Genomic DNA, 24,756 nt, shown 5'->3' with positions numbered 1-24,756 from the left:
CGAGTTTCTTATGCAACCCTCCAGTGTTTATGCAAAACCCAGAAGATAGGAAAATATATTCCCATTTTTAAACCTTTCCTCACACAAATGATGACGTAATCCTGGTCTGTCCTTGCTTATCTTACTAGAAAATAGATTCTGGAGATTTTCCTATGCTCCATCCAGTTAAATAACCGTAGCTCAGCTAAGTAGGATCACCTGTCTGGCTCAGTTAGTAGAACATGTCTCTTGATCTCAGGGTCATGAGTTCAAACCCCATCTGGATGTAGAGATAGCTTTAAAAAGAATTTCAAAAAATAGAAACAAAAGCTCGACTGAGTAAGTTTATTTTTTTAAAGATTTTATATATTTGTTTGACAGAGAGAGGGAGAGAGCACGAGCAGGTGGAAACAGCAGAGGGAGAGGAAGAAGCAGGCTCCCCACCGAGCAGGCAGCCCCATGAGGAGCTCTATCCCAGGATCCTGGGGTCAGGGCCCAGGGTGAAGGCAGAAGCTTAACCGGCGGAGTCACCCAGATTCCCCAGAAAAGGATAGGTTTTTAAACGCAGAAAAAAAGTAAATTATTAGCAAAGAATGCATTGCATTAGGCAATGCATTTGCCTGAGGGCATTCCCCTGAGGGAAACCGAGGAGCCGTCCCAACCACACTGGTGCCTACCAGAGGATTCCAAGTTGACTGATTAGAAGTCACTTTCTTGGGGCGCCTGGATGGCTCAGTGAGTTAAAGCCTCTGTCTTCGGCTCAGGTCATGATCCCAGGGTCCTTGGATTGAGCCCCCCATCAGGCTTTCGGCTCAGCGGGGAGTCTGCTTCCCCCCCTCTCTGCCTGTCTGACTACTTGTGATCTCTGTCCGTCAAATAAATAAATAAAATCTTTAAAAAAAAAAGGTGACTTCTTTTTTTTTTTTTAAGACTTTATTTATTTATTTGACAGACAGAGACCACAAGTAGGCAGAGAGGCAGAGCGAGAGAGGAGGAAGCAGGCTCCCTGCTGAGCAAAGAGCCCGATGCGGGACTTGATTCCAGGACCCTGGGATCATGACCTGAGCCGAAGGCAGAGGCTTAACCCACTGAGCCACCCAGGCACCCCAGAAGTCACTTTCTAAATTACATTTAGGTTAGGTGTTAAGTCTTGGTTTGCTGATGTGGGGTTTTAATACAAGTGACTCCATCTGGGGCCTGCAGTCCCCATTTTAATACCCTCACACCTTTGCGAATTATTAAATTCTCCTCCAGTTACCCATTAGAGTTTTGTGGTTCCCTACTCCAAAGGTGCCCAGTACGCCGACATGTCTGAAAAGCCCTGGAGTGTGGAAGGGCATTATGGGGATGTGGGATATGGATACTTTGGGGGCCAGACCCTTATCAAAGGTAGTTTTTTTTAAATTTTATTTATTTATTTTTTAAGATTTTATTTATTTATTTGACAGAGAAAGAGAGATCACAAGTAGGCAGAGAGGCAGGCGGGGGTGGCGGGGATGCAGGCTCCCCGCTGAGCAGAGAGCCCGATGCGGGGCTCGATCCCAGGACCCTGGGATCATGACCTGAGCAGAAGGCAGAGGCTTAACCCACTGAGCCACCCAGGTGCCCTCAAAGGCAGTTTAAAAAAAAATTATTTATTTGAGAGACAGAGAGAGAGATCATGAGCAGGGAGAGGGGCAGAGGGCGGAGCAGTCTCCCCGCTGAGCTGGGAGCCCCAAGCAGCACTCGATCCCAGGACTCTGAGATCATGACCTGAGCTGAAGGCAGACACTTATGTGACTGAGCCCCCCAGGTGCCCCTCAAAGGTAGCTTTTGATGAGCGGATGCCTTAGTCCACTCAGGCCCTATAACAAAATACCCGCGGACCGGATGGCTTATGGGTTATGAACAGCCTAAATTTACTTGTCACACTTTTGGAGGCCAGAAGCCAGATCAAAGTGTGGGCTGATTCTGCCTCGGCAAGGGCTCGCGTCCTGGCTCCGAGAGGGCTGTCTGTCTCTTCCCTGTGTCCCTGCATGGAGGAAGGGGCAAGGAGGGATCCCTGGGGTCTCCTTTTTAAAACTGTTTTTTAAAAATTTTATTTATTTATTTGACAGAGGGAGAAAGATCACAAGGAGGCAGAGAGGCAGGCAGAGGAGGGGGGGAAGCAGGCTCCCTGCTGAGCAGAGACATTGATGCGGGGTTCAATCCTAGGACCCTGAGATCATGACCTGAGCTAAAAGCAGAGGCTTAACCCACTGAGCCACCCAGGCGCCCCTGGGGTCTCTTTTATAAGGGCATCAATCCCATTCACCAGGGTTCTACCCTCATGATCCAAACCTCCCCAAATCATCCCACTGGGGGTTTCATTATTGGGCGGGGAAGCACAAACATTCAATCTATAGCAAGAAAAGTCCTGTTTTAGGTAACTCTGTTTCTGTTTCTACACAATGATCTGTGTCCTGTTAAGAAATCTCTGGCAAGGGGTGCCTGGGTGGCTCAGGGTCCACTCGGGTCATGGTCTCAGGGTCCTGGGATTGAGCCCCGCATCGGGCTCTCTGCTCAGCAGGGAGCCTGCTTCCCCTCCTCTCTCTTTCTGCCTGCTTCTCTGCCTACTTGTGATCTCTGTCAAATAAATAAATAAAAGCTTAAAAAAGAAAAGAAATCTCTGTCAATCCCAGTATTCCAAAGATGCTTTCCAATGCCTTAATCTTTTCTTAAAGTTCATTCATTCATTCATTCATTTATGTAATCTCCACGCCCAGCGAGGGCCTCGAACTCACAACCCTGAGATCAAGAGTCACGTGCTCCTCTGACTGAGCCAGCCAGGTGCCCCCTTGAATACTTATTGTTTTATATTTCACAGTTAGCTCAAGTCATCTGGAAATGTATTTGCAGGTGTGGTAGGAGTGGGGGTTGTTTGGGGTAAATTCTCTACCCTTCCGAGGGTTTTCTGGATGGCCTAAGAATTAAACTGACACGGGACAGATGCACAGGGGAAAACCAAATTTAATTCTGCACATGCAGGATCCCCACATACACGAGAGGTTCCAAGACAGAGAGGAAGACTGAGGCAGGTCTCCGTGCCATGTGGAGCTGAGGATGGGGTTGGGGGCCGGGGCCTCAGAGGGGAGCAGAGCACTAAGAACACACGTGTGGTAATAGATGTCTGCCCTGCCGTGCAGATGGGGCCCTCAGATAAAACCCGTCTTGGGTAATAGCTCTAATTCTGGAAAAGACCCCCAGTTTAGAGTCTTCTAATTTTGGAAAAGACTCCCATTTTAGATTTAAGTGAAGGGCAAAAGTTTCTCTGGGGCCTACAGGGTCTCGACCGCCTTCAGCCCCAAACAGTCCACGTGGCAAAGTGGGACTTTTTGGGGAGACCTGGTCTGAACCTGTTCAGAGCCATTAGCTCAGTAAGAGTCAAACAACAACAAGAATATCCAAACCCCCAAATATTAAAGGAATATTTAGAGGAATTAAAATTAGAGGAATATTAAATATGGTTGGGTCAGGAGGACTTTTGAAAAATGTTTTTCCCATTTTTTTTTTCTAAAAAAGGAAAACCAACGTGCCATCTGTCTGGCTTATTTTGTGTGTGCGCAAGTGTACACAGGGATAGGTTGGGGGGAGGGGTTGTGTCATGCAATGAGGCAAAAACAAGATGACTTCCTCTGAGAGGGGAGCCTTAGTGTTGTAGGAGGGAGACAAGGAGAGGTCACTGAAGAGGGCTCAGAACGTAGTTGCTCCCTCTTGTTCCTATGGAGAACCCAGAGCATCTGTGGTGGAGGGTAGAAAGCAGAATCATCTCTCAAGGGTATTCCTATCTGAACACATCAGATGTCCTATGAAAGTAAACAGGTCTGTTTTAGAATATAAATGGTCATGACTTCCTGTGCTCCTGAGGTGGGGCAAAATAATCCATGAACACATAATCCTTCTGGGCAATATGTTTCTGGAGTGGTTCCTTTCTCCACTGCAATGCGAGGTATATTTGTTCCTGAGTCAAGTGAGTTTCTTTTCTTTTCTTTTCTTTTCTTTTTTTTTTTAAGATTTTATTTATTCATTTGTCAGAGAAAGAGCACAAGCAGAGGGAGCAGTGGAGGGAGAGGGAGAAGCAGGCTCCCCGCTGAACAGGGAGGCCCGATGGGGGACTCGGTACTCGATCCCAGGACCCAGGGATAGTGATCTGAGTTGAAGGCAGACGCTTCACCGCCTGAGCCCCCCAGGCTGCCCAAGTGACTTCCTGGGAGTGTGTGTTTCATCCCCCTGTGCCTGTCTCGGTGAGAATGCCACCTTAGCGACCCCTCCCATGCCTTCCCACCAGCCCCTCACCGTGTGCCCTTCCCGCCTCCTCTGGGCGTGTGCTGCGGCTCTGCCTGGCGCCTCCTCCCTCAGACTCCTCCGGAGGCCGCTTCTCCTGGCCCTTCAGGGCTGCGCTCATGCCACCCCCTTCTCTGACCTCTCTGTCTGGAACAGACCCCGGTGTCCTCCGCATATTTGAGTCTCTTCGCAGACACCACCTCTGTCTGTCTTTGTATCTTCGCCGTCTCTCCCTCGACTGTGTGTCCAGAGCCGTGAGGAACCCGTGACTTGTTCCCGCGCCCTGCGCCCCTCAGGGCGGTGACTCCGCTTGGAATGAGCGAGAAGGAAAAGGTGCCTCTTCCACATCCTGAAGTCTGCATTCCATCTTCACAGTCCCCTAGAGGGCGGCCTACCGTGGATGCGTCCCCAGGGCCCGGCCGGCAGGCCGTCTGGAGTTGTTTTTGTGAGTTTTCCCTGAACTGCGCCTTTTCGCTACAGATTTAGAAAGAGAGACAAGAGCTGGAAGCCAAGGTTCATTCAGCGCTAGGTGACCCGAGAGGAGTAATTCTTAGGCCCCAAGCTCGGTCCCCCCGAGGGCATGCAGAGGTTAATGTGGCCAGATAGCCATCACGGTGGGGGTGACCCCAGGCCCCCGGGGCCATAGCCTGGCACGCAGAGCCCTGGGGTCCTACAGTAGTTACGGGAGGCATCTCAGGCCTGCAGGTCACGGGCACTGGGATAAATCCGCCCTGGCCTCCCAGCCTTCCAACTGTGTGCATTTGATCCCCACTATTTTAATCGGAGAAAGGGAGCTCAGTAAGGAAAAGGAATCTGTATTCATTTATCATCATAAGGCTCCTTGCCTGGAAGATTAAAAATAGCCCGTTAAAATGCATGCATGCGTACTTACACGTTTTTGACTTGGTAATATATTTACCCCCGCAGAGGATTCAGAAAATACAGAAAAGGGGTGGATACTGAAAAATAAGTCTCTTGCCCATGCCCGCGTGCCAGCTGCCCCGTTCTCCTGTCCCTCTGGTCCGACCGGATTTCTGTTATATCTTTCCAGAACTTTCCACGGGTGTATTGTAGATGATATTGGGATGTGTTAGGTATTGTACTGTACGTAATTAGAGTCTACTGCTGTGGAGCCATCCTTCTAAGCATTTCACGCGCGTTGAGTCGTGTAATCTACGCTTAGATATAATAGGAAATAATAGGGTAATAGGTTTAAAATTTAAAATGTATCCATAGACGCGGAGAAGTTTCATTTCCACCCCCATGCCCCCATCTGACTTTCTGCCTGCCCTTGCAGACCCTTGTGTCTCCTCACAGTGTTTAAACAAACACCAGCAAATAGGGGTGCCTGGGTGGGTCCATGGGTGAAGCGTCTGCCTTGGGCTCAGGTCTGATCCTGGGGTCCTCAGACTGAGCCCCGCATGTCAGGCTCCCTGTTCAGCGGGGAGTCTGCCTCTCACTCTCCCTCTGCAGCAACCCCTGCTTGTGCTCTCTCTCTGTCAAATACATAAAATCTTAAGAAAAAAAAAAAAAAACAAAAACAGCAAATAGACCTATTCTAATTTTAAGTATTCCCACACAAAAGGTTAAATCCTCTTATACCATTCTGCGTCTTGCCTTCTTCATTAAGTCCATACCCTGGAAAATTTTCCATTTAGGTAAACAGAGCTCTTCTAATTCCTTTATTTACTTTTTTCTTTTAAAGATATGCACAGGGCTGCATTATCAGGAGGCATCCGCATTTGTCTGTCCGTTCCTCTCTAGCTGGGGACTTGATCTGTTTCCCATCTGATAGGAACATTTAGCAGGGGAGTTTTACAAATCGACTAGATTTCCTTCCTCACCTCCTCCCCACACACAAATGCCACCTACGTCTTCAAAACAGAGGACTCCAGTCTGTTTTACTTAAGGAGGATGAAAGTCACCATCTGTTAATTCAATCTGCGTTGTGGAGGAAAAGGAAAATCGTCTCATGGGCATGACATCTCCTTTCAGATCCCACGGAGGGTAGTTCCTGAGGGTCTCCTCCAAGGTAGCACTGGCATCCAGAGCTCCTCCCCACTGAGGTCCTGTTTTGCAAATGCCATCTTTCTGGGTCTAAGAAGCAGGGGAGGCATTTAAGGGAAGGACCCTGAGTAAATCACATGCTGCATGGGAAGGCTAGACAATCAAGCTTGGGAATTTGGCGGGAAGCCAAAAACAGACCAGCAGAGTGTCCCTAAAGTCATGCGAAACCGCAGCCAGCCCGGAAGCTGCCCCGGGGCCACCACTGTCTCCACTGGACACTGCCTCCTCCCCATTCTTGACCAATGGACGAAGCCTTCTCACTTCCCCCTGCACTCTGAATTTCCCCACGTCCTAGCCTCTTTCCCGCCTAATCAGAGTCCCAGCAGGAACCATTTCATGACCCCTACCTACCTCCCAGGGATAGGAGGAAGGCAGGTCTGGTCCCCTAGGCTTCCTAAAAAATCAGACACCAGCCCCCACCATAGTACCCAAGGTGGGGAACTACATCCAAAATAGGGTTGGGGCCTAGATACTGGGAAGCCCCCAAAATATCTGGTGTCGTCTATAGCGTTTATAGGGGCCGTAGACTCGGGCCTTGATACCAGGGACCAGGAAAACCCCTTCACGGCACAGCAGCCTTGGAGGGCCACAGATGTCTAAGAGCTCTGGCAACTGCAACTTCCTACTTAATCGGTGTTTGGGTGTTTTTTTTGTTGTTGTTGTTTTGTTTTAAGCACTAATAGATATTCAGTTTTGCCAGATACTCTCTGCATAGATGGCATCATCATATGATTTTCTTCCTACCTGCTCTGCGAGCGTGAAACCTCTCATGAACAGTCTCTGAACTTGAGCCATTTCTACATTTAGCCGTTATCTACTGCATTTCGAGAGTAAACTCCACTTGGACACAATATATTATTTTTTAAAATGCTGCTGGAATCCGTTTGCTGGTTTAGGTTGGCACACTCCGAAAAAAAATGGAGAGTTCCACTCTGAGCACAAAGCAGTGACGTTTTAAGGATGAGCTTCCCAATCCGAGAGCCTCACTGAGTGTCTTGACTGGTGGCCTGTGGGGCTATAGAACTGGATTTAACATTTTACTGATGTTTAATTTAAGCTAAAGGCTGATACTTGATTCGGTTAGATAACTCGGAAGTATGTTTGGGCAACTTGGGCATAGGGATTTACTTTTTCAGCTGTTTTATGAATTCTACCTACAGAGGAAGCATTTCCCTTAAAAATTTTAGCATCCGGTTTGAGATGTGTTCTAAATGCAAAATAGTGGGGCGCCTGGGTGGCTCAGTCGGTTAAGGGTCTGCCTTCTGCTCAGCCATGATCCCAGGGTCCTCGGATCCAGCTCCCTGCTCAGGGGGAATTTGCTTCTCCTTCTCCCTTTGCTCCTCCCCCCATGCTTGTACTCTCTCTCTCAAATAAATAAGTAACTTTTTTTAAAAGAAATGCAAAATAGCCCTTGAATTTTGAAGGGAGTACAGGCCAGCATCTTTATCATGGCAAATAACTAGGTCTTATTGAGAAATATATATATATTTTTTATGATTTTATTTGACAGAGAGACGTTGAGAGAGGGAATCCAACCGGGGGAGTGGGAGAGGGAGAAACAGACTCCCTGCTGAGCAAGGAGTCCAATGCAGGCTCGACCCCAGGTCCCTGAGATCATGACCTGAGCCAAAGGCAGACGCTTAAATGAGCCATCCAGGTGCCCCCTTAGGTTCTTTGAAATTGCTAGAACAGCTCACAGAACTCAAGGGAACACTTAGGTTCAAAGGATATGATAAAGGATATTTACCAGTAGCTAGATGGAAGACATGCATACGGCCAGGTGTGGGGAAAGGGCCTAGGGCTTCTGTGCCACTCTCTGGACCACCACCCTCCCAGGACGGCCCTAGCTCACCAACCCGGGAGCTCTCTCTGAAGCCAACCAGCCCTCTAGGGGCTCCTGCAGGCTTCATTACATCGACTTGATTGACTGACTCATTGGCCACTGGCTGGTTCCACCTGCAGCCTCTCCTCTCCCCGAGGTCCGGGGAAGGGAGAGTTCCAGCCCTCCCATCCCACGGTTGGTCCTCCAGGCCACCAGCGCCCGCCCTTGGGTGGCATCCAAAAATCACCTCCTTAACTTAACAAAAGATGCATTTATCATCCTTATCACGGGAAATCCCAAGGGTTTCAGGAGCTGTGATCTGGAAACTGTGGATGATGGGAGAAATACGTATTCGGTCATCAGAGGGACTAGATATAGATTTCTTACAAATCACACTGCAATACTCAAACATTCCTTTTTAAAAAAGGGTGGGGAGAGAGGTTCAGAGAGCTTCCTTTTTTCCATTTTCTTCTGTTCTGAATGCTGCGGTCTGTTCCATTGTCCTCTTCATCTCGCTTTGTACCGAAACCACACTCGCTCAAGCATGTGGTTTCATAAGCAAGTCTTTTTTTTTTTTTTTTCAAGTTTATTCAAGTAATTTCTACCCCCAACATGGGGCTCAAACTCATGACCCTGAGATCAAGAGTCGCACACTCTTTCGGCTGAGCCAGCCAGGAGCCTCTGCATTCTTGTGGTCACGCAACCTTCACCACTCCACATTTCCAGAACTTTTTAACATCCCAAACTGAAACTCTGTATCCCTTACACACGAACTCCCACTCCTCCCTGCCTCTCGCCCCTGGCTGGTAACTACGACTCCACTTTCTGTATCCGTACATTTGACTACTGGAGGGGACTCATACAGGTGGAATCCCTCCGTATTTGTCCTTTTGTGATCTGTGTTGTAGCAGATGTCTAAATTTCTTTCCTTTGAAACACTGAGTTTGGGGGTGCTTGGGTGGCTCCGTCCGTGAAGCGCCCGACTCTTGGGTTCAGCTCAGGTCACGATCTCAGGGTCCTGGGATGGAGCCCTGAGTCCGGCAGCATGGTGGGTGTGGAGTCTGTTTAGGATTCCCTCTCTCCTCTCCCTCTGCCCTTCTCCACTCTCTCGCTGTTAAAACAACATCTATAAAAGACAAACAAAACAAAGTTTTTGAGTTCTGGAGAAATTTATTATCCAGCAATGTGTGACTAGTACCAAGATGTAGAGAAATTGATGAATCCGAGAGGGAATATGGGAAGAAAACAAGGCAGGACTTGGTGTCCTGGATGTGGGAGCTGAGATAATCAGTGATGCCCTCGAATTCTGGCTTCTGCTCGCTGGCAGTGTGTGCTGCCCTGGGAACCACAAGGTTTGAAGGAAAGGTCATCTGTGCGCTATAGATGTTTTGAGTTTGGACTTTGGTGTCCTCCAAACGGAGGCACAGCGAGCACTCTGATACATACATTTGGAGCGCAGAGTAAAGATCTGGGTTGTGGTCTAATCCTATGAGTTGCGGTCTGTTCCTATCCAGTGGTTTCCCCCAATTTCCTTCCTTGTAATGAAGGTTTATCTAGACATGTATCTCCCCAAATGAAGACTAGATCCCCCAAGTCTCCGTTAGAGCTCTGCATGGTCATGCAGCGAAGTTCTGGACAATGGCATGTGTTCAATTTCAGGAATACTCCCTCGAAAAGAAGGAAGCATGCCAACCTCTCCCCTTCCCCTCTTCCTGCTGGGGGCAATGCCAACACAGTGGTATGATTGGGTCACATGCTGCATCCCAGACAGAAGCCCTTGTTGAAGAGGACAGAGCAACGAGGGAGACGGTTCCTTGAGACGGTGGAGGTATCATGTCAACCCTGGATTGCTAACTCTTGGACTGCTAGAAGAGAGAGAAGTACATCATTACCTTGCCTGGGTCTGCACTGTCTCATATGGCAGCCGTTGGCCACATGGGGCTACTGAACCCTGGAAACGTGGCTAGCATCATATGCCGAAATTTTAGATGGACTAGATTGTATAAAATATGTTCTTAAAATTAACGCTTTCCTTCTATTTCATTTTAATGTGGTTACCAGAAAATTTAAAATTGCACACACAGCTCCCATTATTGTTGTTATTCGTCAGCCCCTGTGTGAGCCTTTGCCTTCTGCCTTTGCTGAACTAGAGTCTTCAGCCGTGCACGGCTTGTGTACCCACTGGTGCCACCCGAAGTCTGGTGTGTACAGGATCCCCTAGCAAGAGTGGGTCATGAGAAGAGCAGGGGCTCGGGGAGAGTCTTGAGGGACTCAAAGGAGCATGAGCTTGCAAAGAAGCCAGAGAAGGAGCCCAAAGAAGCAAAAGGAAAACCAGGAGAATGATGTGCTACGAGATCCCTGAGAACAGTTTCAGGTTGGAAGGAAATACCAGAAGCTTCAGTTCCCTGAGAGATCAGAAAGTTAAAAACTGGGAAAAAAAAAAATTGTTCAGAGTGATGGGAAACCGTATTAGTTCGCTGAGGGGGGTGCATAAGAAAGTACCGTGGACAGCGTGAGACAGAGATTTACAGAATTTATAGAAGTAAGCAGAAATTTACTTTCTCACAGTTCTGCAAGTTAGAAACCCCAGATCAACATGTTGTCTGGGTTGGTTATTTCCGGAGGTTCCTCTCCTTGGATTGTAGACCACCATCTTTTGCCTGTGTCTTCACGTGGTCACAGCGTGGCTTTACCTAAAGCCATTGAACTATACACTTAAAGATAGTTTAAAAGGTAAACCTTAGGCACGCCTGGGTGGCTCAGTCATTAAGCGTCTGCCTTTGGCTTAGGTCATGATCCCAGAGTCCTGGGATCGAGCCCCACATCAGGCTCCCTGCTCTGCGGCGGGGAGCCTGCTTCTCCCTCTCCCAATCCCCCTGCTTGTGATCCCTCTCACTGTTTCTCTCTCCGTCAAATAATAAATAAAAATCTTTAAATAAATAAATGGTAAACGTTATGCTACATGCACTTTTACCACAATTAAAAAGAACTATCATTTCTTGAAAAGTCAGTGAAAGATTCTTTGAGTGGGAGATACTGACTATCCAAAAAGAGGCAGAATAGCAACAGCAACAGCAAGGATATGAGAAGGATGTACTTAAAAATCACAAAGCTAGGAAGGACTGGGATGGAAATAGAGTCAGCTCTGTGGTTTTAGGAGTCTGAGGGATTCCCAGCCGATGGCTTCTAACATCTCCTAAATAAAGGAGGCAGGTCATAGGCTGAGAATGGTGGTGTGGGAAGGGCTGGAGGCAGAAAGTGTGTCGGAGATTAAAGAGGATAAAAATAGTGCACTTGTCACCATGGAAATGAGAACGAGTTGACTGGGTGACAGCAGTGGGACTGAGGGCCATGTTGAGAGCTCATGGAGTTCAGCCATCACTTACTCACAGTGGAACTGTTCTGCCCTGTAAGGTGACTTTCTTCAGTGACGCTCAGTTGCCTTGGGACAAACTTGGAGAAACAAAACTCCTGGTGGATGGGCTATTTCTTCTCCAAGACTGGGGCCTTACAAAGGTAGAAGGGAAGGGGCGCTTAGGTGGCTCAGTCAGTTAAGTGTCCAACTCTTGGTTTTAGCTCAGGTCATGATCTCAGGGTGGTGAGATCGAGCCCCACATGGGGCTCTGAACTCAGTGGGGAGTCTGCTCGAGATTATCTCCCTCTCCCTCTACCCCTCCCCACCCTCTAAAATCAATCAATCAATCAATCAATCTTAACAAATAAAACGAAGCAAAGACAGAAGGGCAAAGGAGTGTTAGATGCCTAACGTGGCAAAAGTATTATTGAAATGATGGGCCCTGGAATCATATCCAGAGGAAAGAGAGGGTTGGCAAGATGCGGGTTCCTATCAAGCTAAGGAAAGATCACGGTGGGCGCTGCTGAGAAAGCAAGGTGGAAGGAGAAGTGGTTAAGGTCCAAGGGGTGTGCAAAACTGAGCAAATGGAGATGGGAGCACCATCAACACCCTCCCATCATGGGACAAACAGAAACACAATGATATTTTTACAGCTCATTGAGGTAAACAGATAAGCCTGCCACAGACAGGGGCACGCAGGCACTCTGAAGGCTGAGGAAATCAATGTCCCCCAGCCCACCTGTGACCTGCTCTTGGCACATCAGTCAGGAAGCTCTTTAGAGAATGTCAGGAAACCATGTGGAAAAGGAGGGCAAGTGACCAGGAGGTGACAAAAAGGTGGTATGTCCAGAGAACACGCTAGGGGGTATTTCTTTCTGTCTTTTAAGATTTTATTTATTTTACTTATTGGGAGAGAGAGAGAGAGAGCACCAGCAGTGGGGTGGGCAGGAGGAAGGGCAGAGGGAGAGGGAGAAGCAGTCCCCGGCTGAGCAGGGAGCTCCATGTGGGGCTCCATCCTGGGATCCCAAGATCACGACCGGAGCCAAAGGCAGACGCTTAACCAACTGAGCCACCCAGGTGCCCCAGGGGTGTGTTTGTTTCATTGGAGGCAAAAGAAGAACACTTAAAGTTGTTGCTTTGGGGTGCCTGACTGCCTCAGTGGTAGAATATGTGACTCTCAATCTCAAAGTTAGGAGTTCAAGCCCCATGTTGGGTGTAGGGGAAAAAAAGGAGGAGGAGGGAAAGAAGAAGAGGATGAAGGAGAAGAAGAAGGAGGAGGAGGAGGAGAAGTTGTTGAAGTTGTTGTTGAATTTGCTTTGATAGGGGAATTTGGTTTGCTGATTGTGGAGAACTTCTAGAGGACTTAAAGCAAGGGTTTCTGACAACTTGAGGAGGGAGGTGCTGGAGCGGGGTGGTGGTGACTGAGAGAGCCACTGTCTAAGAGTTTCCCTCCTAGATGGTGCCCAAGTCATGGGTTTCCATCATCTCAAGAAACCCAACCTCCCTGGGGAAAACTGAGATCTGGACACACAGGACCCTAATTCTTCCCCACTTCCATGACGTTCACTACTGGAAATACAGGACACCGGCAGGGTAACCCCAACCACAACGACTATTCCAGGTGTGAGCTCCCTGCTGGATGAAATCAACCCAGCCCTTCGCATCCAGAATGGCAAATCCATTCCTCTCTCTCACAGTAGACAGAGGAACTCGAAGCGGTTTGCTTTCACTAGGGATGGTGTAGGTTTAGCCCCAGAGATACATCTACATCCAAATTTCTGGAACCTATAAATGGTGTCTTACTTGTGAAAAGGGTCTTTGCTGATGTGATGAACTTAGGGATCTTGCAGAGAAAAAAAGGGAAAGGAAAGAAAACCCAGTGGTAAAAGTCCTAATATCCTAAAAACGGAGGTGGGGGGTGGGGGGATATTTGAGACAGACTGAAGAGAAGAAAAGCCTCCAGAGTGAGGCCCTGTTGATAATTCGATTTCAGACTTCTGGCCTCCAGGACCACAAGAGAGTAAGTTTCTGCCTCCTGAGTCACCAGGATTATGGTAGTGTTCCTGTAGCCCCAGTAAACCGCCACAAGTCACACCTTCCCCGGGGGTCACACTAATTCTCTGACTATTCTTTGAGATAATGGAACCGCATATATGACGCAATGCTGAGACCTGTAGAGCAGGAAGGAGCAGACAGGTACACTGCATGTCTCTCTTAACACACACATGCCAGAGCATGGGAGATAAACACCCTGAAAACCGGGGAGCCTGTCGCCTCAAGGAGGTTCCTGAGAATCAGGCTGTCTGAGGACAGTGGGAACATCCCATTCAGATGAAGCTAACTTCACTACTAACAAATGAGATAAAATCTCCACGGGAGGAGGCATTCCTTAGGCTGCTTTGTGCTCACACAGGAGGCACTTGTATTTGTTGACAATGACTTCAAGTTTCAAATTGGACCTGGAGTATGTAGGGAAAGATCCGTGTGATATTGATACAACAGGGCTCCCTAAGAGCCTTGTAAATCCTGAGTGGTGGGGGGGAGAGGAGACTCCTCTGTGCAATATAAGCCCCTTTCAATCATACCTGAGTTTATGCTCATGAGATGAGTCTAGGTGAGCCCTTAGGTGGCTCAGGATGGGGCTGACTGCCTGAGAAACCAAGCCTGTGATTGGAAGGTTGGAATTTTCAGCCCCACCCCCCAGGAACTTGATTGGAACTTGATTGTGGAAAGCCAATGATTTAATCAACCATCCCATGTAACGGAACTTCCATAAAATTCCTAAACAGCAGGGCTCAGAGACCTTCCAGGTTGGTAAAGGCATCAGGGAGCTGGGAGGTGGTATGTCTATATGGAGGCTCAGCATCTCTCCTCCCATACGTTGCCCTACAAGTCTCTTTGGCTGTTCTCTCGAGTTGTATCCTTTGTAATAAGTCAGTAATACTAAGTAAAGTGCTTTCTTTCCTTTTTTTTTTAAAGATTTTATTTATTTATTTGACAGAAAGAGATCACAAGTAGGCAGAGAGAGAGGAAGAGCAGACTCCTTGCTGAGCAGAGAGCTCTATGCGGGGCTGGATCCAAGGACCCTGGGATCATGACCTGAGCCGAAGGCAGAGGCTTAACCCACTGAGCCACCCAGGTGCGCCTGTAAAGTGCTTTCTTGACCAGTGCTGAGCCCCCTACATGGTAGGTTTCCTAGGGAGACCAGCCAAATACCTGGTCACTTGAGAATTATGTTGGGCTCTCTCCATCATGAATTGAGCAATGACTTTTTCCTCCCTGGAATAATTAAATCTGGGTTGTTACTTGCTTTCTTGGCCTTACTCACTCCTGCCAACAGCAGCATCTGTGCGCCCACTGAACGGCCCTATTCGCTGTCACGTTGACTCACACGTTACTGCTTCTGATCAAGGAACCCCATTTATTATTAGGAAGTCAGTGGGCAGCCCATGTACCCCATCACCCCAAAGTGAGCTTCACAAAACAGAGGTACAGCCCATTTGGGAAAGCATCACAGTGCCAGATGGGAGACAACGTCCTTGGTGTGTGTGTGTGGGGGGGCTACAGGATGGACAAACACTCGGAACCAGGGGCACATGCATGGTGCCAAATTATACCATCCAGGAGCCCTAAGGTATCACTTCTCAAGATCACACCCGGTGACTCATTCTTTCAATGTTTGTTTCCTCTTCCTGCCACCCTGAACTCTGCTGTTTTGGGGTTTTCGTGCCTAAAGGAAAACACTTCCCCCAGAGAGCACAACATAGTAAAATTGTGGGACTGGAGGCCGCCCCTGGACTATTTGTGGTATCTGAGGAGTGCGGCTATGGGGTCAGGCAAAGAGGGTGACTGACTGGGGCAGGAAGGAGGGAGAGACGCCTCTGCACCGGGGGCCAGGGAGGTGTGTGAGTGGAACCTGGAGGTGTGTGAGTGGCAGCTCGCACCGGGTCCTGACCCCTCAGGCAGGGCCGGATGCCTGGGGCACGGAGACCCCTTCCCCTATGCAGGACCCAGAATGACAAGGAGGGTCTGTGCCTATCCCCTTTGCGGGGGCACAGACGTGGGCAGGCAAGCTCCTCATCCCCCGCCATACCGCCGCGCTCGCCGCTTCCTGGCGCCCGCCCGCCCCTCCCACCTCGGCAGGGCGTGCAGTCTGCCAGACAGGCTCCCGGACCCCGTCCGACCACCCCACCCCGCCGCGACTTGCGCGGCTGCCTTGCTAGCTTAGCTGCCCTTCTGGAAGGCACCCAGCGGCAGCAGCGCCCCGTTAGCTCGGCGTGGTGGAGCCGCCGCAGCCGCAGCCGCCACCAGGCCCCGCCCAGAGGCAGCCGCGAGCGAGGCCGAGCCAGGGACGACTGCAGAGCGCGGTGAGTGAGCAGGGCCAGCGGGGAGGGACCCAGGCGTCCCGGTCCCCGCCCCTACCCCGGGCAGGCATCCCGACCTTCAGCTTCAGCTTGCTTCCCCATTCCGTCACTCCGTTTCAGGGCCCCAGAGCCGGCCTAAGAAAGGACCCCACAGCCCCTCCCTGTTCTGGGCCTCTGGCAGTCCGGCGCCTCGGGCCCCTCCCTTTTTGCCCAAGCCGGGAATCTGACGCCCCTTGCCCCCCAGCCCGGTCCTCCAGGAGCTCCCGAGCCCCTCCCTCAATCCGGGCGCCAGGAATGCAGGCCAAAAATATCCTTGGGTTCCAGTCCTGGGAGGCTCGGCTTGCAACCACAGCGGAGCAGATGAAGACCCGGGAGTCGGAGCTTCCATTGCTTTTTGCTCCAAGAATCTAGGCCCCCAGCCTAGGCGTCCTTTGGAACCTGGGAGGCCGTGCGTTCCACTCCCACCGCCCTAGATCCAGGCGTTTTGCTATCAGCAGCCTTTCCCCTGCCCCCATCGACTGTGACATCTGGGACCCAGGAGTCCCGCCCACCAATCCCTAACACCGCGAGCCCCAGTATAAATGAGGATTTGGGAACCCAGGAGTCGGGGATCTCAGCCCAGAAGCCCCTCAAACCCTAGGGATCGGCAGCCTCAACTATTTCGCCTTTCAGAGACGCAGGAGACAGAGACCGTATCCCACAGATCCCATTAAACGGAGAGGCCTGGTCTCCCAGCCCGCCGCCACCCAGATGTCCAAGATTCCATCCGTCCTGGAAGAGCGGGGCTGGAGCAGACGGGGATGGGAGGGGGCCGGAAGGGAGAGGGAGAGTGGAGTGAGGTGAGACTGGGGTGGGGACCTGGGCTGGGGGCTCCGTCCTAAACAGACGCTAAACAGGCGGGTTGCCATGGCAACGGCCTTCCCGGGCCGCGCCTGGAGACCGCGCTAAGGCCGAGTCGGGGAGGGCGGCCCCCAGGAGCCCCCACACCGCCAGCTGTTGTGTCTTCCTGTTTTGTCACCACGGCAACAGTGACCTCAGCCCTCCACCCCCACCACTGGCTTGGCGGGGGAGTCTCGGTCCATTTTACGCGGGGAGGGGCGTGGTCTTGTATTGGCCCCGCCTCGGGGGGTGGGGCTGGGATATCCCTCCTGGTTCCGGGAGTCCCTTTCTCAGCCCGAAACCCGCGCTCCCGCAGGGTCCCCGGCCCCGCCCCCGGCCCCGCCCCCGCCCCAGCCCGCCAACCCCACCCAGTAAGCAAACCCTTACAGACTGCTGCTGCTGCTGCTGCCGCTGCCTGAGAGGTGAGGCTGCAGGGACCCCCCGGCGTGGAAACTGCGGTCAGGATTCCTGGGTGCTCAGGGAGGAAGGGGCTGGGGTCCCGAGTGTCTGAGTCTCTAGGCAGAGTGGGGCATGGATCAGGACTCGGGTTCTGGAGACGACAGGGCTTGAGACCTGCACTCATACAGGTCATCCATACGAAAGAGGAGGGGAACGGGAGGCCCTGACTCCTGCGTCTGAGGAAGGAGCAACTGGGGGCCTGGACTCCAGAATCTGAGGGAGGAGGGGCTGGGGCCGTGATTCCTGGGTCTGAGGGAGGAGGGTCTGGGAACCTGGACTCCTGGGTCTGAGGGAGGAGGGGCTGGGGCCTAGACTCCCGGGTCTGATGGAGGAGGGACGTGGGTGTCTGGACTCCTGGGTCTGATGGAGGAGGGACGTGGGTGTCTGGACTCCTGGGTCTGAGAGGGATGGGGACCCCTATGTGCCCTGGCTGAAGGGGGTTGATATCTAGTACAAGGTCTTCAGGAGGGGAGGAGCTTGGAGTTGGAAGTTTGGGTTTGGGAAAGAGAATGGCCTTCCACGCTCCCCACCCCTCCGTTCTGGGGACAGAATTCGAACTTTGGGCCCCAAACGCCAAAAAGGGAGGACTGGGAAGCTGGTGTCCTAAGCCGGAGAGAAGCCAAGGCTGAGGCCAGCGTCCTTGGGTTACTGACAGTGGAGCAGGCTAGGGTTTAGGGACGCGATTCTCATTTTGAGCGACGGGGTGTGGTGTTTGGCGTGGAGGTAGCGAGAGGGGATGGGCGTGGCCGGGGGGAAGTCCTGAACCGGCCCGGAGAAGCCGAAGGGGTGTTTCCTCTCTCTCCGGCTGTCTCCGGCTGTGCATTCCTGAGTTCTGACCTCAGGCGGCGGCCGCCGGGCGGAAGGCGACGGACCCCTCCCCTCCGCGCGGTCCCTGCGCTACCCACCTCCTTCCTTGGGGCACTTCTGTGTTGTTGTGGCTCGCGCTCTTCCTCCTTGCCTGCTTGGGACCCGGCAGTACCCGCTTTCTAGAACGCCAGAGTGTAGGCCAGTCCTGACTTCCTCCTAACGGGTTTTCGAAGGGCGTGTCGGGGGAGCAGGAGGCGGCCGAGCCCCGGGTAGCACCTCCCAGGTGGCCCGGGAGGCCCAGCCCCTACCCATAGACCTGACTTCCGAGGGGTGGTGGGAGGTGTGGCTACCAATCTCTGGCCCGGATTCCGACACCGCAGTTCCGGCTTCGAGGGGCTGGCGGGGCGGGTGCGGTAGGGGGGTCAGCTAAGCAAATCCCAGGGGTCCGGCTTCCCAGCCAGTGGTCTCTCACAGACCCTCTTGGGTCCAGGCTCCCAGCCCCTGCTCTGGGGACCCAGAACTCACATTTTGAAGGACCCAGAAATTCAGGCTTCGGGCCTCACGTCCTAGGTGGACCTTCCTCTCCCAAGATCCACGAGTGGGGCGGGCCCTCCCGAGGCCGGCGGGGGTGCGGAGGTCCCAGCACCGCCCCGCCTCCCTCCGCCCAGGTCCCCGCCACATTCCAGATGGCTGGGCTGACTTGAAGCCCTTATAAGGCCCGGAGACGCTGCGCGGGGCCTGGCCGTCCGCCCCCGCAGCCACCGCCCAGGGCCCTCCCGCCCGTCCGCCCCGCGGCCTTCCTGGGCTGCGGCCGGGTTCAGATCACTCACAACCCCCGCCCGCCCGCGGGCGTGCACTTTCTCCGGTTTCCCTCCATTCCCGCCCACGCAGTTTGGGGACTGGGGAGGGAGAAGGGGGTGGGGCTCGCTGCGGTCACCTCCGGGACCTCTCCCGGCTCGCGGCCAGATCCCCGCCTCGGCTGGGAGGGCGCCCGGCCTGCGGAGCCTGGCTGCGCGTTCTGGGCAAGCCCCAGCGGCGGGCGGGCTGGTGGCCTGGGTCCCGGCGGGGCGGAGCCATAGGGAGCTGGGCGCTGACTCTCTCTCTCCCCCTCCCTCCTGTGTTCTGACCAGCCTTTTCCAGGTGTCGGACGTAATCCAACTCCAGAGCCGGATCTTTAGCCATCGGGGTTCTCCGCAGAGACCGCAGGTGAGTGAGCCTGGACTCCGCGTCGGAGGGGAGAGGGGCTGGGGGCCCGGACTCCTGGGTCTGAGAGAGGAGGGAGCTTCCCACCTAGACTCTGTGTCGGAGGGAGTGGCATCTGGGGCCTGGACTCTGAGATTCCGAGAGAAGGACCTTGGAGCTGGGTTTCCATGGAAAGAGACCCAGACACCTGTTTACCTGGGAAAACAGTGTATCCAGGAAATGGGCTCCCAGGTCCTTGGGACCTCTTGCAGGGACAGCTGGGCAAGCTAGAACCTGTTCTACTGTCCTATAGGCCCTCCCGTGCCTGCCCATGGAAGGAGGAAGTTTTATTTCCCTGCAGCTGAGAGAAGCCTTCTGAGCTTTTTAGGGGTGGAGGGTAAGAGGGTAGATGTCAGAGGCCTGAGGGAGGATTTGGACACCAGGTCCCCAACACACTGGGCCCTCTCTCCCTGAGGGTCTCTAGGACAAGGAGATAGAAGTTGTAGGTTCTGGAGAGACAGAAAAAAGAAGCTGATCTTCTAGACTGCAGGTGTCTGGTGAACTCAAGGCCCATGGCCCAGAGTCCTGAGGTCTGAAGCTCTGTAACCAGACGTGAGAGGCCTGGGGATTTCAGTGGAAGGGGCTGCGGCACCAGACAGTAGAGAATCCGGAGTGCTTGAGTTTCTTGGAAGTTAGGGAACTTGGAGATTGGACTCCATGTGGGGGAGGGGCATAGGCAGAAGGAAGCTCAGTGTCCTTGGGGGTAGTACTCCAGCCCGATATCCCAGGTGGGTTGCGACGGAGGTCACAGACCCTTGATCTCTTTGGTAGAGGGTGGACTTGAGAGGGCATGTTCCCGAGAGCTGAGCCCCAGTTCCAGAGACAGGCTGGGAGTTCAGGAGCTCTGATCACATGTGGGTCCCTGAGAAGGTTCCCACATGGAGGTTGGACTCTTGGATGTCTGGAGGCTGGAAATGCCTGTTAGGTGAAGGAAGGCAGGTGTGCGCAGGAGCAGGTATGCGGAGCCCTGGGTACTCAGAGGGAGGAGGTAGAGCACACAAAGCAGGGCCTCTTGTTCTGATGCATGGTTGAAGATGTTTTAGAACAGAGTCCTGAGTGGCTGGGTGGCTGATCCCTGGGGGACTGATGGCAGCTCTGAGTGTCTGGGGGGGGGGGCGTTGAAAGATAGATGGTTTTACAATCGTTGGGTTGCAGAGAGAGGAGAGAGGCAGCCTAGACTCCTGGGTTCTGACAGGGGAGGTGGGGAATCCAAGTCCAGAGTGGAGAGGGGTCTGGGACCTGGGTGACCAGCTGATCCCCATAGGCCCGCAACTGTACCACTTTGAAAAGCCTGCACTCTCGGTGCCCCCCAGCTAGCCTCCAGGTTACTTTGTGCCCCTGGGGGGAGGAAAGGCCGAGGGCCTGGATTCCCACATTTGGAACCTTCTTAGGACACTTCCTTTCCCTCCATCCCAGCCATGCCGGTGACCGTGACCCGCACGACCATCACGACCACCACGTCGTTATCCTCAGGCCTGGGCTCCCCAACCATCGTGGGGTCCCCTCGAGCACTGACCCAGCCCCTGGGCCTCCTCCGCCTGCTGCAGCTGCTGTCCACCTGTGTGGCCTTCTCCCTGGTGGCCAGCGTGGGCGCCTGGACAGGGCCCATGGGTAACTGGTCCATGTTCACTTGGTGCTTCTGCTTCTCTGTGACCCTCATCATCCTCATAGTTGAGTTATGTGGGCTCCAGACCCGGTTCCCCCTGTCCTGGAGAAATTTCCCCATCACCTACGCCTGCTACGCCGCCCTCTTCTGCTTGTCGGCCTCCATCATCTACCCCACCACCTACGTCCAGTTCCTGCCCCACGGCCGCTCCCGGGACCACGCCATCGCTGCCACCACCTTCTCCTGCATCGCTTGCGTGGCTTATGCCACTGAAGTAGCTTGGACCCGGGCCCGCCCCGGGGAGATCACCGGCTACATGGCCACTGTGCCAGGCCTGCTCAAGGTGCTGGAGACCTTTGTGGCCTGCGTCATCTTCGCCTTCATCGGCGGCCCCTCCCTGTACCAGGACAAGCCAGCCCTGGAGTGGTGTGTGGCTGTGTACTCCATCTGCTTCATCCTGGCGGCCGTCGCCATCCTGCTGAACCTGGGCGACTGCACCAACATTCTGCCCATCTCCTTCCCCAGTTTCCTGTCGGGACTGGCGCTGCTTTCCGTCCTTCTGTATGCCACGGCTATTGTGCTCTGGCCGCTCTACCAGTTCAGCGAGAGGCACGGAGGCCAACCCCGCCGCTATTCCGACGTGGGCTGCAGCCACCGGCACGCCTACTACGTGTGCGACTGGGACCGCCGACTGGCCGTGGCCGTCCTCACGGCCATCAACCTGCTGGCTTACCTGGCCGACCTGGTGTATTCGGCCCGCCTGGTGTTCGTCAGGGTCTGAGGCTCTGACCATGACCGGCGCTCTCAAGTCCCATTTGTTGGCCGAGGTTTCTTTTCCCAAGTCCTCCTTTCCTCTTCCTGGCTGCCTCTCTCCTGCCTTTCCTGTTTCCTTCCCCATCCATCCTGCTCTTCACCATTCCTTTAGCTTCCTGCCTCTCTCCTGTTGCTCTCGCCTTTCCTTCCTGTTTTGTTGGGTTGCCCACATTCTGTTTTGCTTGTTTGCCTCTTTCTGTTTTCACCTCTTCTTTCCTCCCTGTTCTGTCCCAGCCGCCTCTTTCCCAGTCTCTTTCTTCAAATTTCCTTGGGAGCTCTGAGACTTCTCTCTTCTCTGCCTCCACCCCACTGCCCCCCACTTCCAAAGGTGCTGAGCTCCGTGTCCCACTTCCCTCTCCTGCAGCTGTTCCCCCCCTGGGCCTCCCAAGGGGCCTCATTGCCAAAGCATGCCTACCCGCCCTGGCTGTGCCTTAGTTGGTGTGTACATGTGTGTTTGTGGGGGTGGGGTGGGCAGCTTGAGAATGGGGCTCCCTTTCTCCCAGTGTAGGGGGTGCGTACAGTGCATGCCCCCTTTCATCTCTGGAGGCCAATGATCTCCAGCGGGCATGAGGCTTCAAGCACAGGGCCCGGGTCCATGGGCCTTGCCTGGCCCCCAGCCTCGCCTGAGACTGGCTCCAGAACTTTGGCCAGGCTTACTAACATCCCACTGCCTGGAGGCCATCTTACAGGAAGTAAAGGGTGGAAGCCTCCCACCCAACTGCTCTCTGGGTTATTGAAAAAGTGGTGGCCAGCAAAGAACCATATGGTCTTAAGGACGACTGTCTAAGTGTTAGTGGAGGGGGAGGGCAGGGATATGGCCCTCCCATCTCAGTGTTAAAAACAGCATATACTGCCTTTGCTGGGAGAAGAGGTTGGCTACCTGCCCGCCTTAAAGGCAGGCAGTGTGAACCTGGGTTGGTTGGTTGGTTTGTTTTCCTTTTCTGGTCACAAGGGCAAAACGTCCTGGGTGGCCCTCTTCTAAAAGGGAAGTTTCTTTTCAATGTGTTTTTCTTGGGGGTGGGTGGGTTGGGTAGGTGGGGGTGCCATCGCCATAGAGGAATTGCTTGCTCAAGTGTGGTGCATGCACGCACACACACACACACACACACACACACACGTGTGTTTCTGCATGCTAGTTGCTTCCTGTAGCTGCTTCCTGCTTCTCTGGGACTCACATGTGCAACGTCATATATATAAATGTATAAATATATATTTTTTATTTTTTTTTAATTCCCTGGAGCTTCTGGTTCCCATCAGTCCCTGCCATCAACTACAGAGGGAAGACTTGTCCATTCCCTCACGCCCACATCCATGTTTTGTTTTTTTGTTTTTTTTTACATCAATATAAAGATAAAAGAAAAACTGTGCTTGCTTTATTGCTGGGGAGGACTCCAGGAGAGAGGGCAAGGTCCAGATTCTTGGGTCTGGTGGGAGAGGGGGCCTGGGACCAGGCCAAGACAACTTTGGCCTTTGGATCTCCCAAAGCCAGGAGAATTAGTTAGGATTGAAATGAATGAGATTGGTCCCTCCTTGGAATCCCATGAGCAACTCCAGAAACAGTGTCCCCATCTGAGTGCAACATTTTTCCCCCCAAAATCAACTCCTCAGGTTCCGCTTCTCAGTAATAGGCTCCCCAGCCTGCAAACCCAGGCTCTGGTTCTTCCCATCCACTCTATCTGTTGCTCACCAGACACTGTCTAGTCTTCCTCAACTGTCCCCAATGCCAGCTCCTGACCCAGCTCAGGTATCATTTTGTCCTGAGCTAGTACCCCAGGCTCCCTCCTGCCCACTCTGGCCCAGGGGGGATGCTTCTAACCTCTGACACTGCCCTTCCCGGCTCCAATCCTGTATGTGCCTACAGGTGATACCAGAGCTCCTCTGGGACTTGAGGATCTGGCCCTGCCTGCATTCCCACCAGCTCCATCTTACCCTCAGTTCTAAGCTCCCTGACACAACCGGTCCACAGAAGACCTCGATAAAGAGCAAACGAATTACTCTTACAATGAGTCTCTGTCCTACAGAAGGCCCTGTTGCCTGAGGAGAGTCACAAATACATAAACATAAATCCGCAAAAATCCCAGGATCAAGCAACCCATCCTCTGCACTTACACCCGCAAGAGCAGTTGGCGAGCGCTACGTCCAGGGAGGTTCCCCGGAGAGAAGGAAGGGCCACCGGGAGCAGGCGCACTCCTTTTCCAGGAGAGGCCTTCTTCTGAGCTCTGCGGCGTCCACCCCGGAATTCTGACCCACACCAAAGCCTGCCTCCAGCAAGGGCGCCTAGCCCCGCCTCTCCACCCCATGCTTGAACCCCTTCTGGAAGGGACCAGAGAGAACAGCTCTAGGACCCGGGGGTGATGTGTTGGTGATGCGGGAAAAGCAGCCAAGCAGGGAAAGGTGGGATCCTTAGGTCCGTTTCCAGGGCCGCCCCCCCCCCCCACCATATCCCTGCCCTTGGGAAGGCCGGGCACCTGGAGGTGGGTGGCAGGCAACAGCACCCCACTTCCGAGGGGCTTGGAGAAGAGCCTGATTCCCTCACCTCCCCTTCTGCTTCGGGAAACCGGCCCGGGACCTCCAGAATTCCCAAAGAAGGTGCGGCGGGCGGGGTCCCCAGGCGCCGCGGCGGCGCCCCGCCCCCGCTCGCGGGGCTCGCCGGGAGAGGAAGTTCCCGACCGCGTCGCCACAACAGGTGGTCGGCAGGCTCAGACTCCAAGTCCCAGGATGCACCGCACTCCGCGGCCCGCGGCGGGCCGTGGTTGCCCTTGGCAACAGAGCGGGGCCCGGGCGCCGGGAACCCGTATCGTCGCGTGTCGGGGGAGGGCCGGGCGGAGAGGGGCAGGGGCGCGGGCGGAGCGACGGAGCCGGAACGGGAGCCCCACTGGGCCGACGTGCGGAGGGCCGGAGTGCACAGGGTTTTCCAGGGTCAGGGAGGCCCGGGGAGGGCCGGGGAGACCCCCAGGCACGGGGAGAGGTTCCTAGCCAGAGAGGGTGAGAGAGGGATCAAGCTGGGGGCCGATGAGCTCGGACCTTCGGAGACCCCCGGCGACGGAGGGAGCGGCTGGCA

The 24,756-nt window shown here is 53.4% G+C and overlaps 1 protein-coding gene and 1 long non-coding RNA gene across 4 annotated transcripts; one reads left to right on the top strand and one right to left on the bottom strand.

Annotated features, from left to right (window-relative positions):
* Nucleotides 1-9,246: 9,246 nt before the first annotated feature.
* On the bottom strand, nt 9,247-18,598 carry LOC111139612. The gene is made up of 3 exons (XR_002640103.1): nt 18,560-18,598; nt 18,133-18,250; nt 9,247-9,296 (listed from the first exon to the last, which is right to left on the bottom strand). It is a non-coding gene; the product is annotated as an uncharacterized LOC111139612 (long non-coding RNA).
* On the top strand, nt 15,717-23,049 carry LOC111139611 (myeloid associated differentiation marker). 3 transcript variants are annotated; one of them, XM_022491937.1, is made up of 3 exons: nt 15,717-15,892; nt 19,165-19,240; nt 20,693-23,049. In XM_022491937.1, exon 3 carries the CDS (start codon nt 20,695-20,697, stop codon nt 21,661-21,663), a length of 969 nt encoding a protein of 322 aa, XP_022347645.1. In that variant the 5' UTR covers nt 15,717-15,892; nt 19,165-19,240; nt 20,693-20,694; the 3' UTR covers nt 21,664-23,049. The 3 variants fall into 3 exon arrangements, with proteins under 3 accessions (XP_022347645.1, XP_022347644.1, XP_022347646.1); XM_022491936.1 differs by lacking the exon at nt 15,717-15,892 and adding an exon at nt 18,163-18,228; XM_022491938.1 differs by lacking the exon at nt 15,717-15,892 and adding an exon at nt 20,323-20,325 and having other exon boundaries at nt 18,808-19,250; nt 20,688-23,049.
* Nucleotides 23,050-24,756: the final 1,707 nt, after the last annotated feature.

Source organism: Enhydra lutris, unplaced genomic scaffold (assembly GCF_002288905.1).
Source record: "Enhydra lutris kenyoni isolate GAN:26980312 unplaced genomic scaffold, ASM228890v2 scaffoldscaffold111, whole genome shotgun sequence".
Taxonomy (NCBI): Eukaryota; Metazoa; Chordata; class Mammalia; order Carnivora; family Mustelidae; genus Enhydra; species Enhydra lutris.
Note: the sequence above shows the minus strand (reverse complement) of the source record. Positions and strands in the feature narration are given on the sequence as shown.

Coding starts and splice junctions, on each gene's coding strand:
- LOC111139611 (XM_022491937.1), top strand. CDS start 20,695: ATGCCGGTGACCGTGACCCGCACGACCATCACGACCACCACGTCGTTA.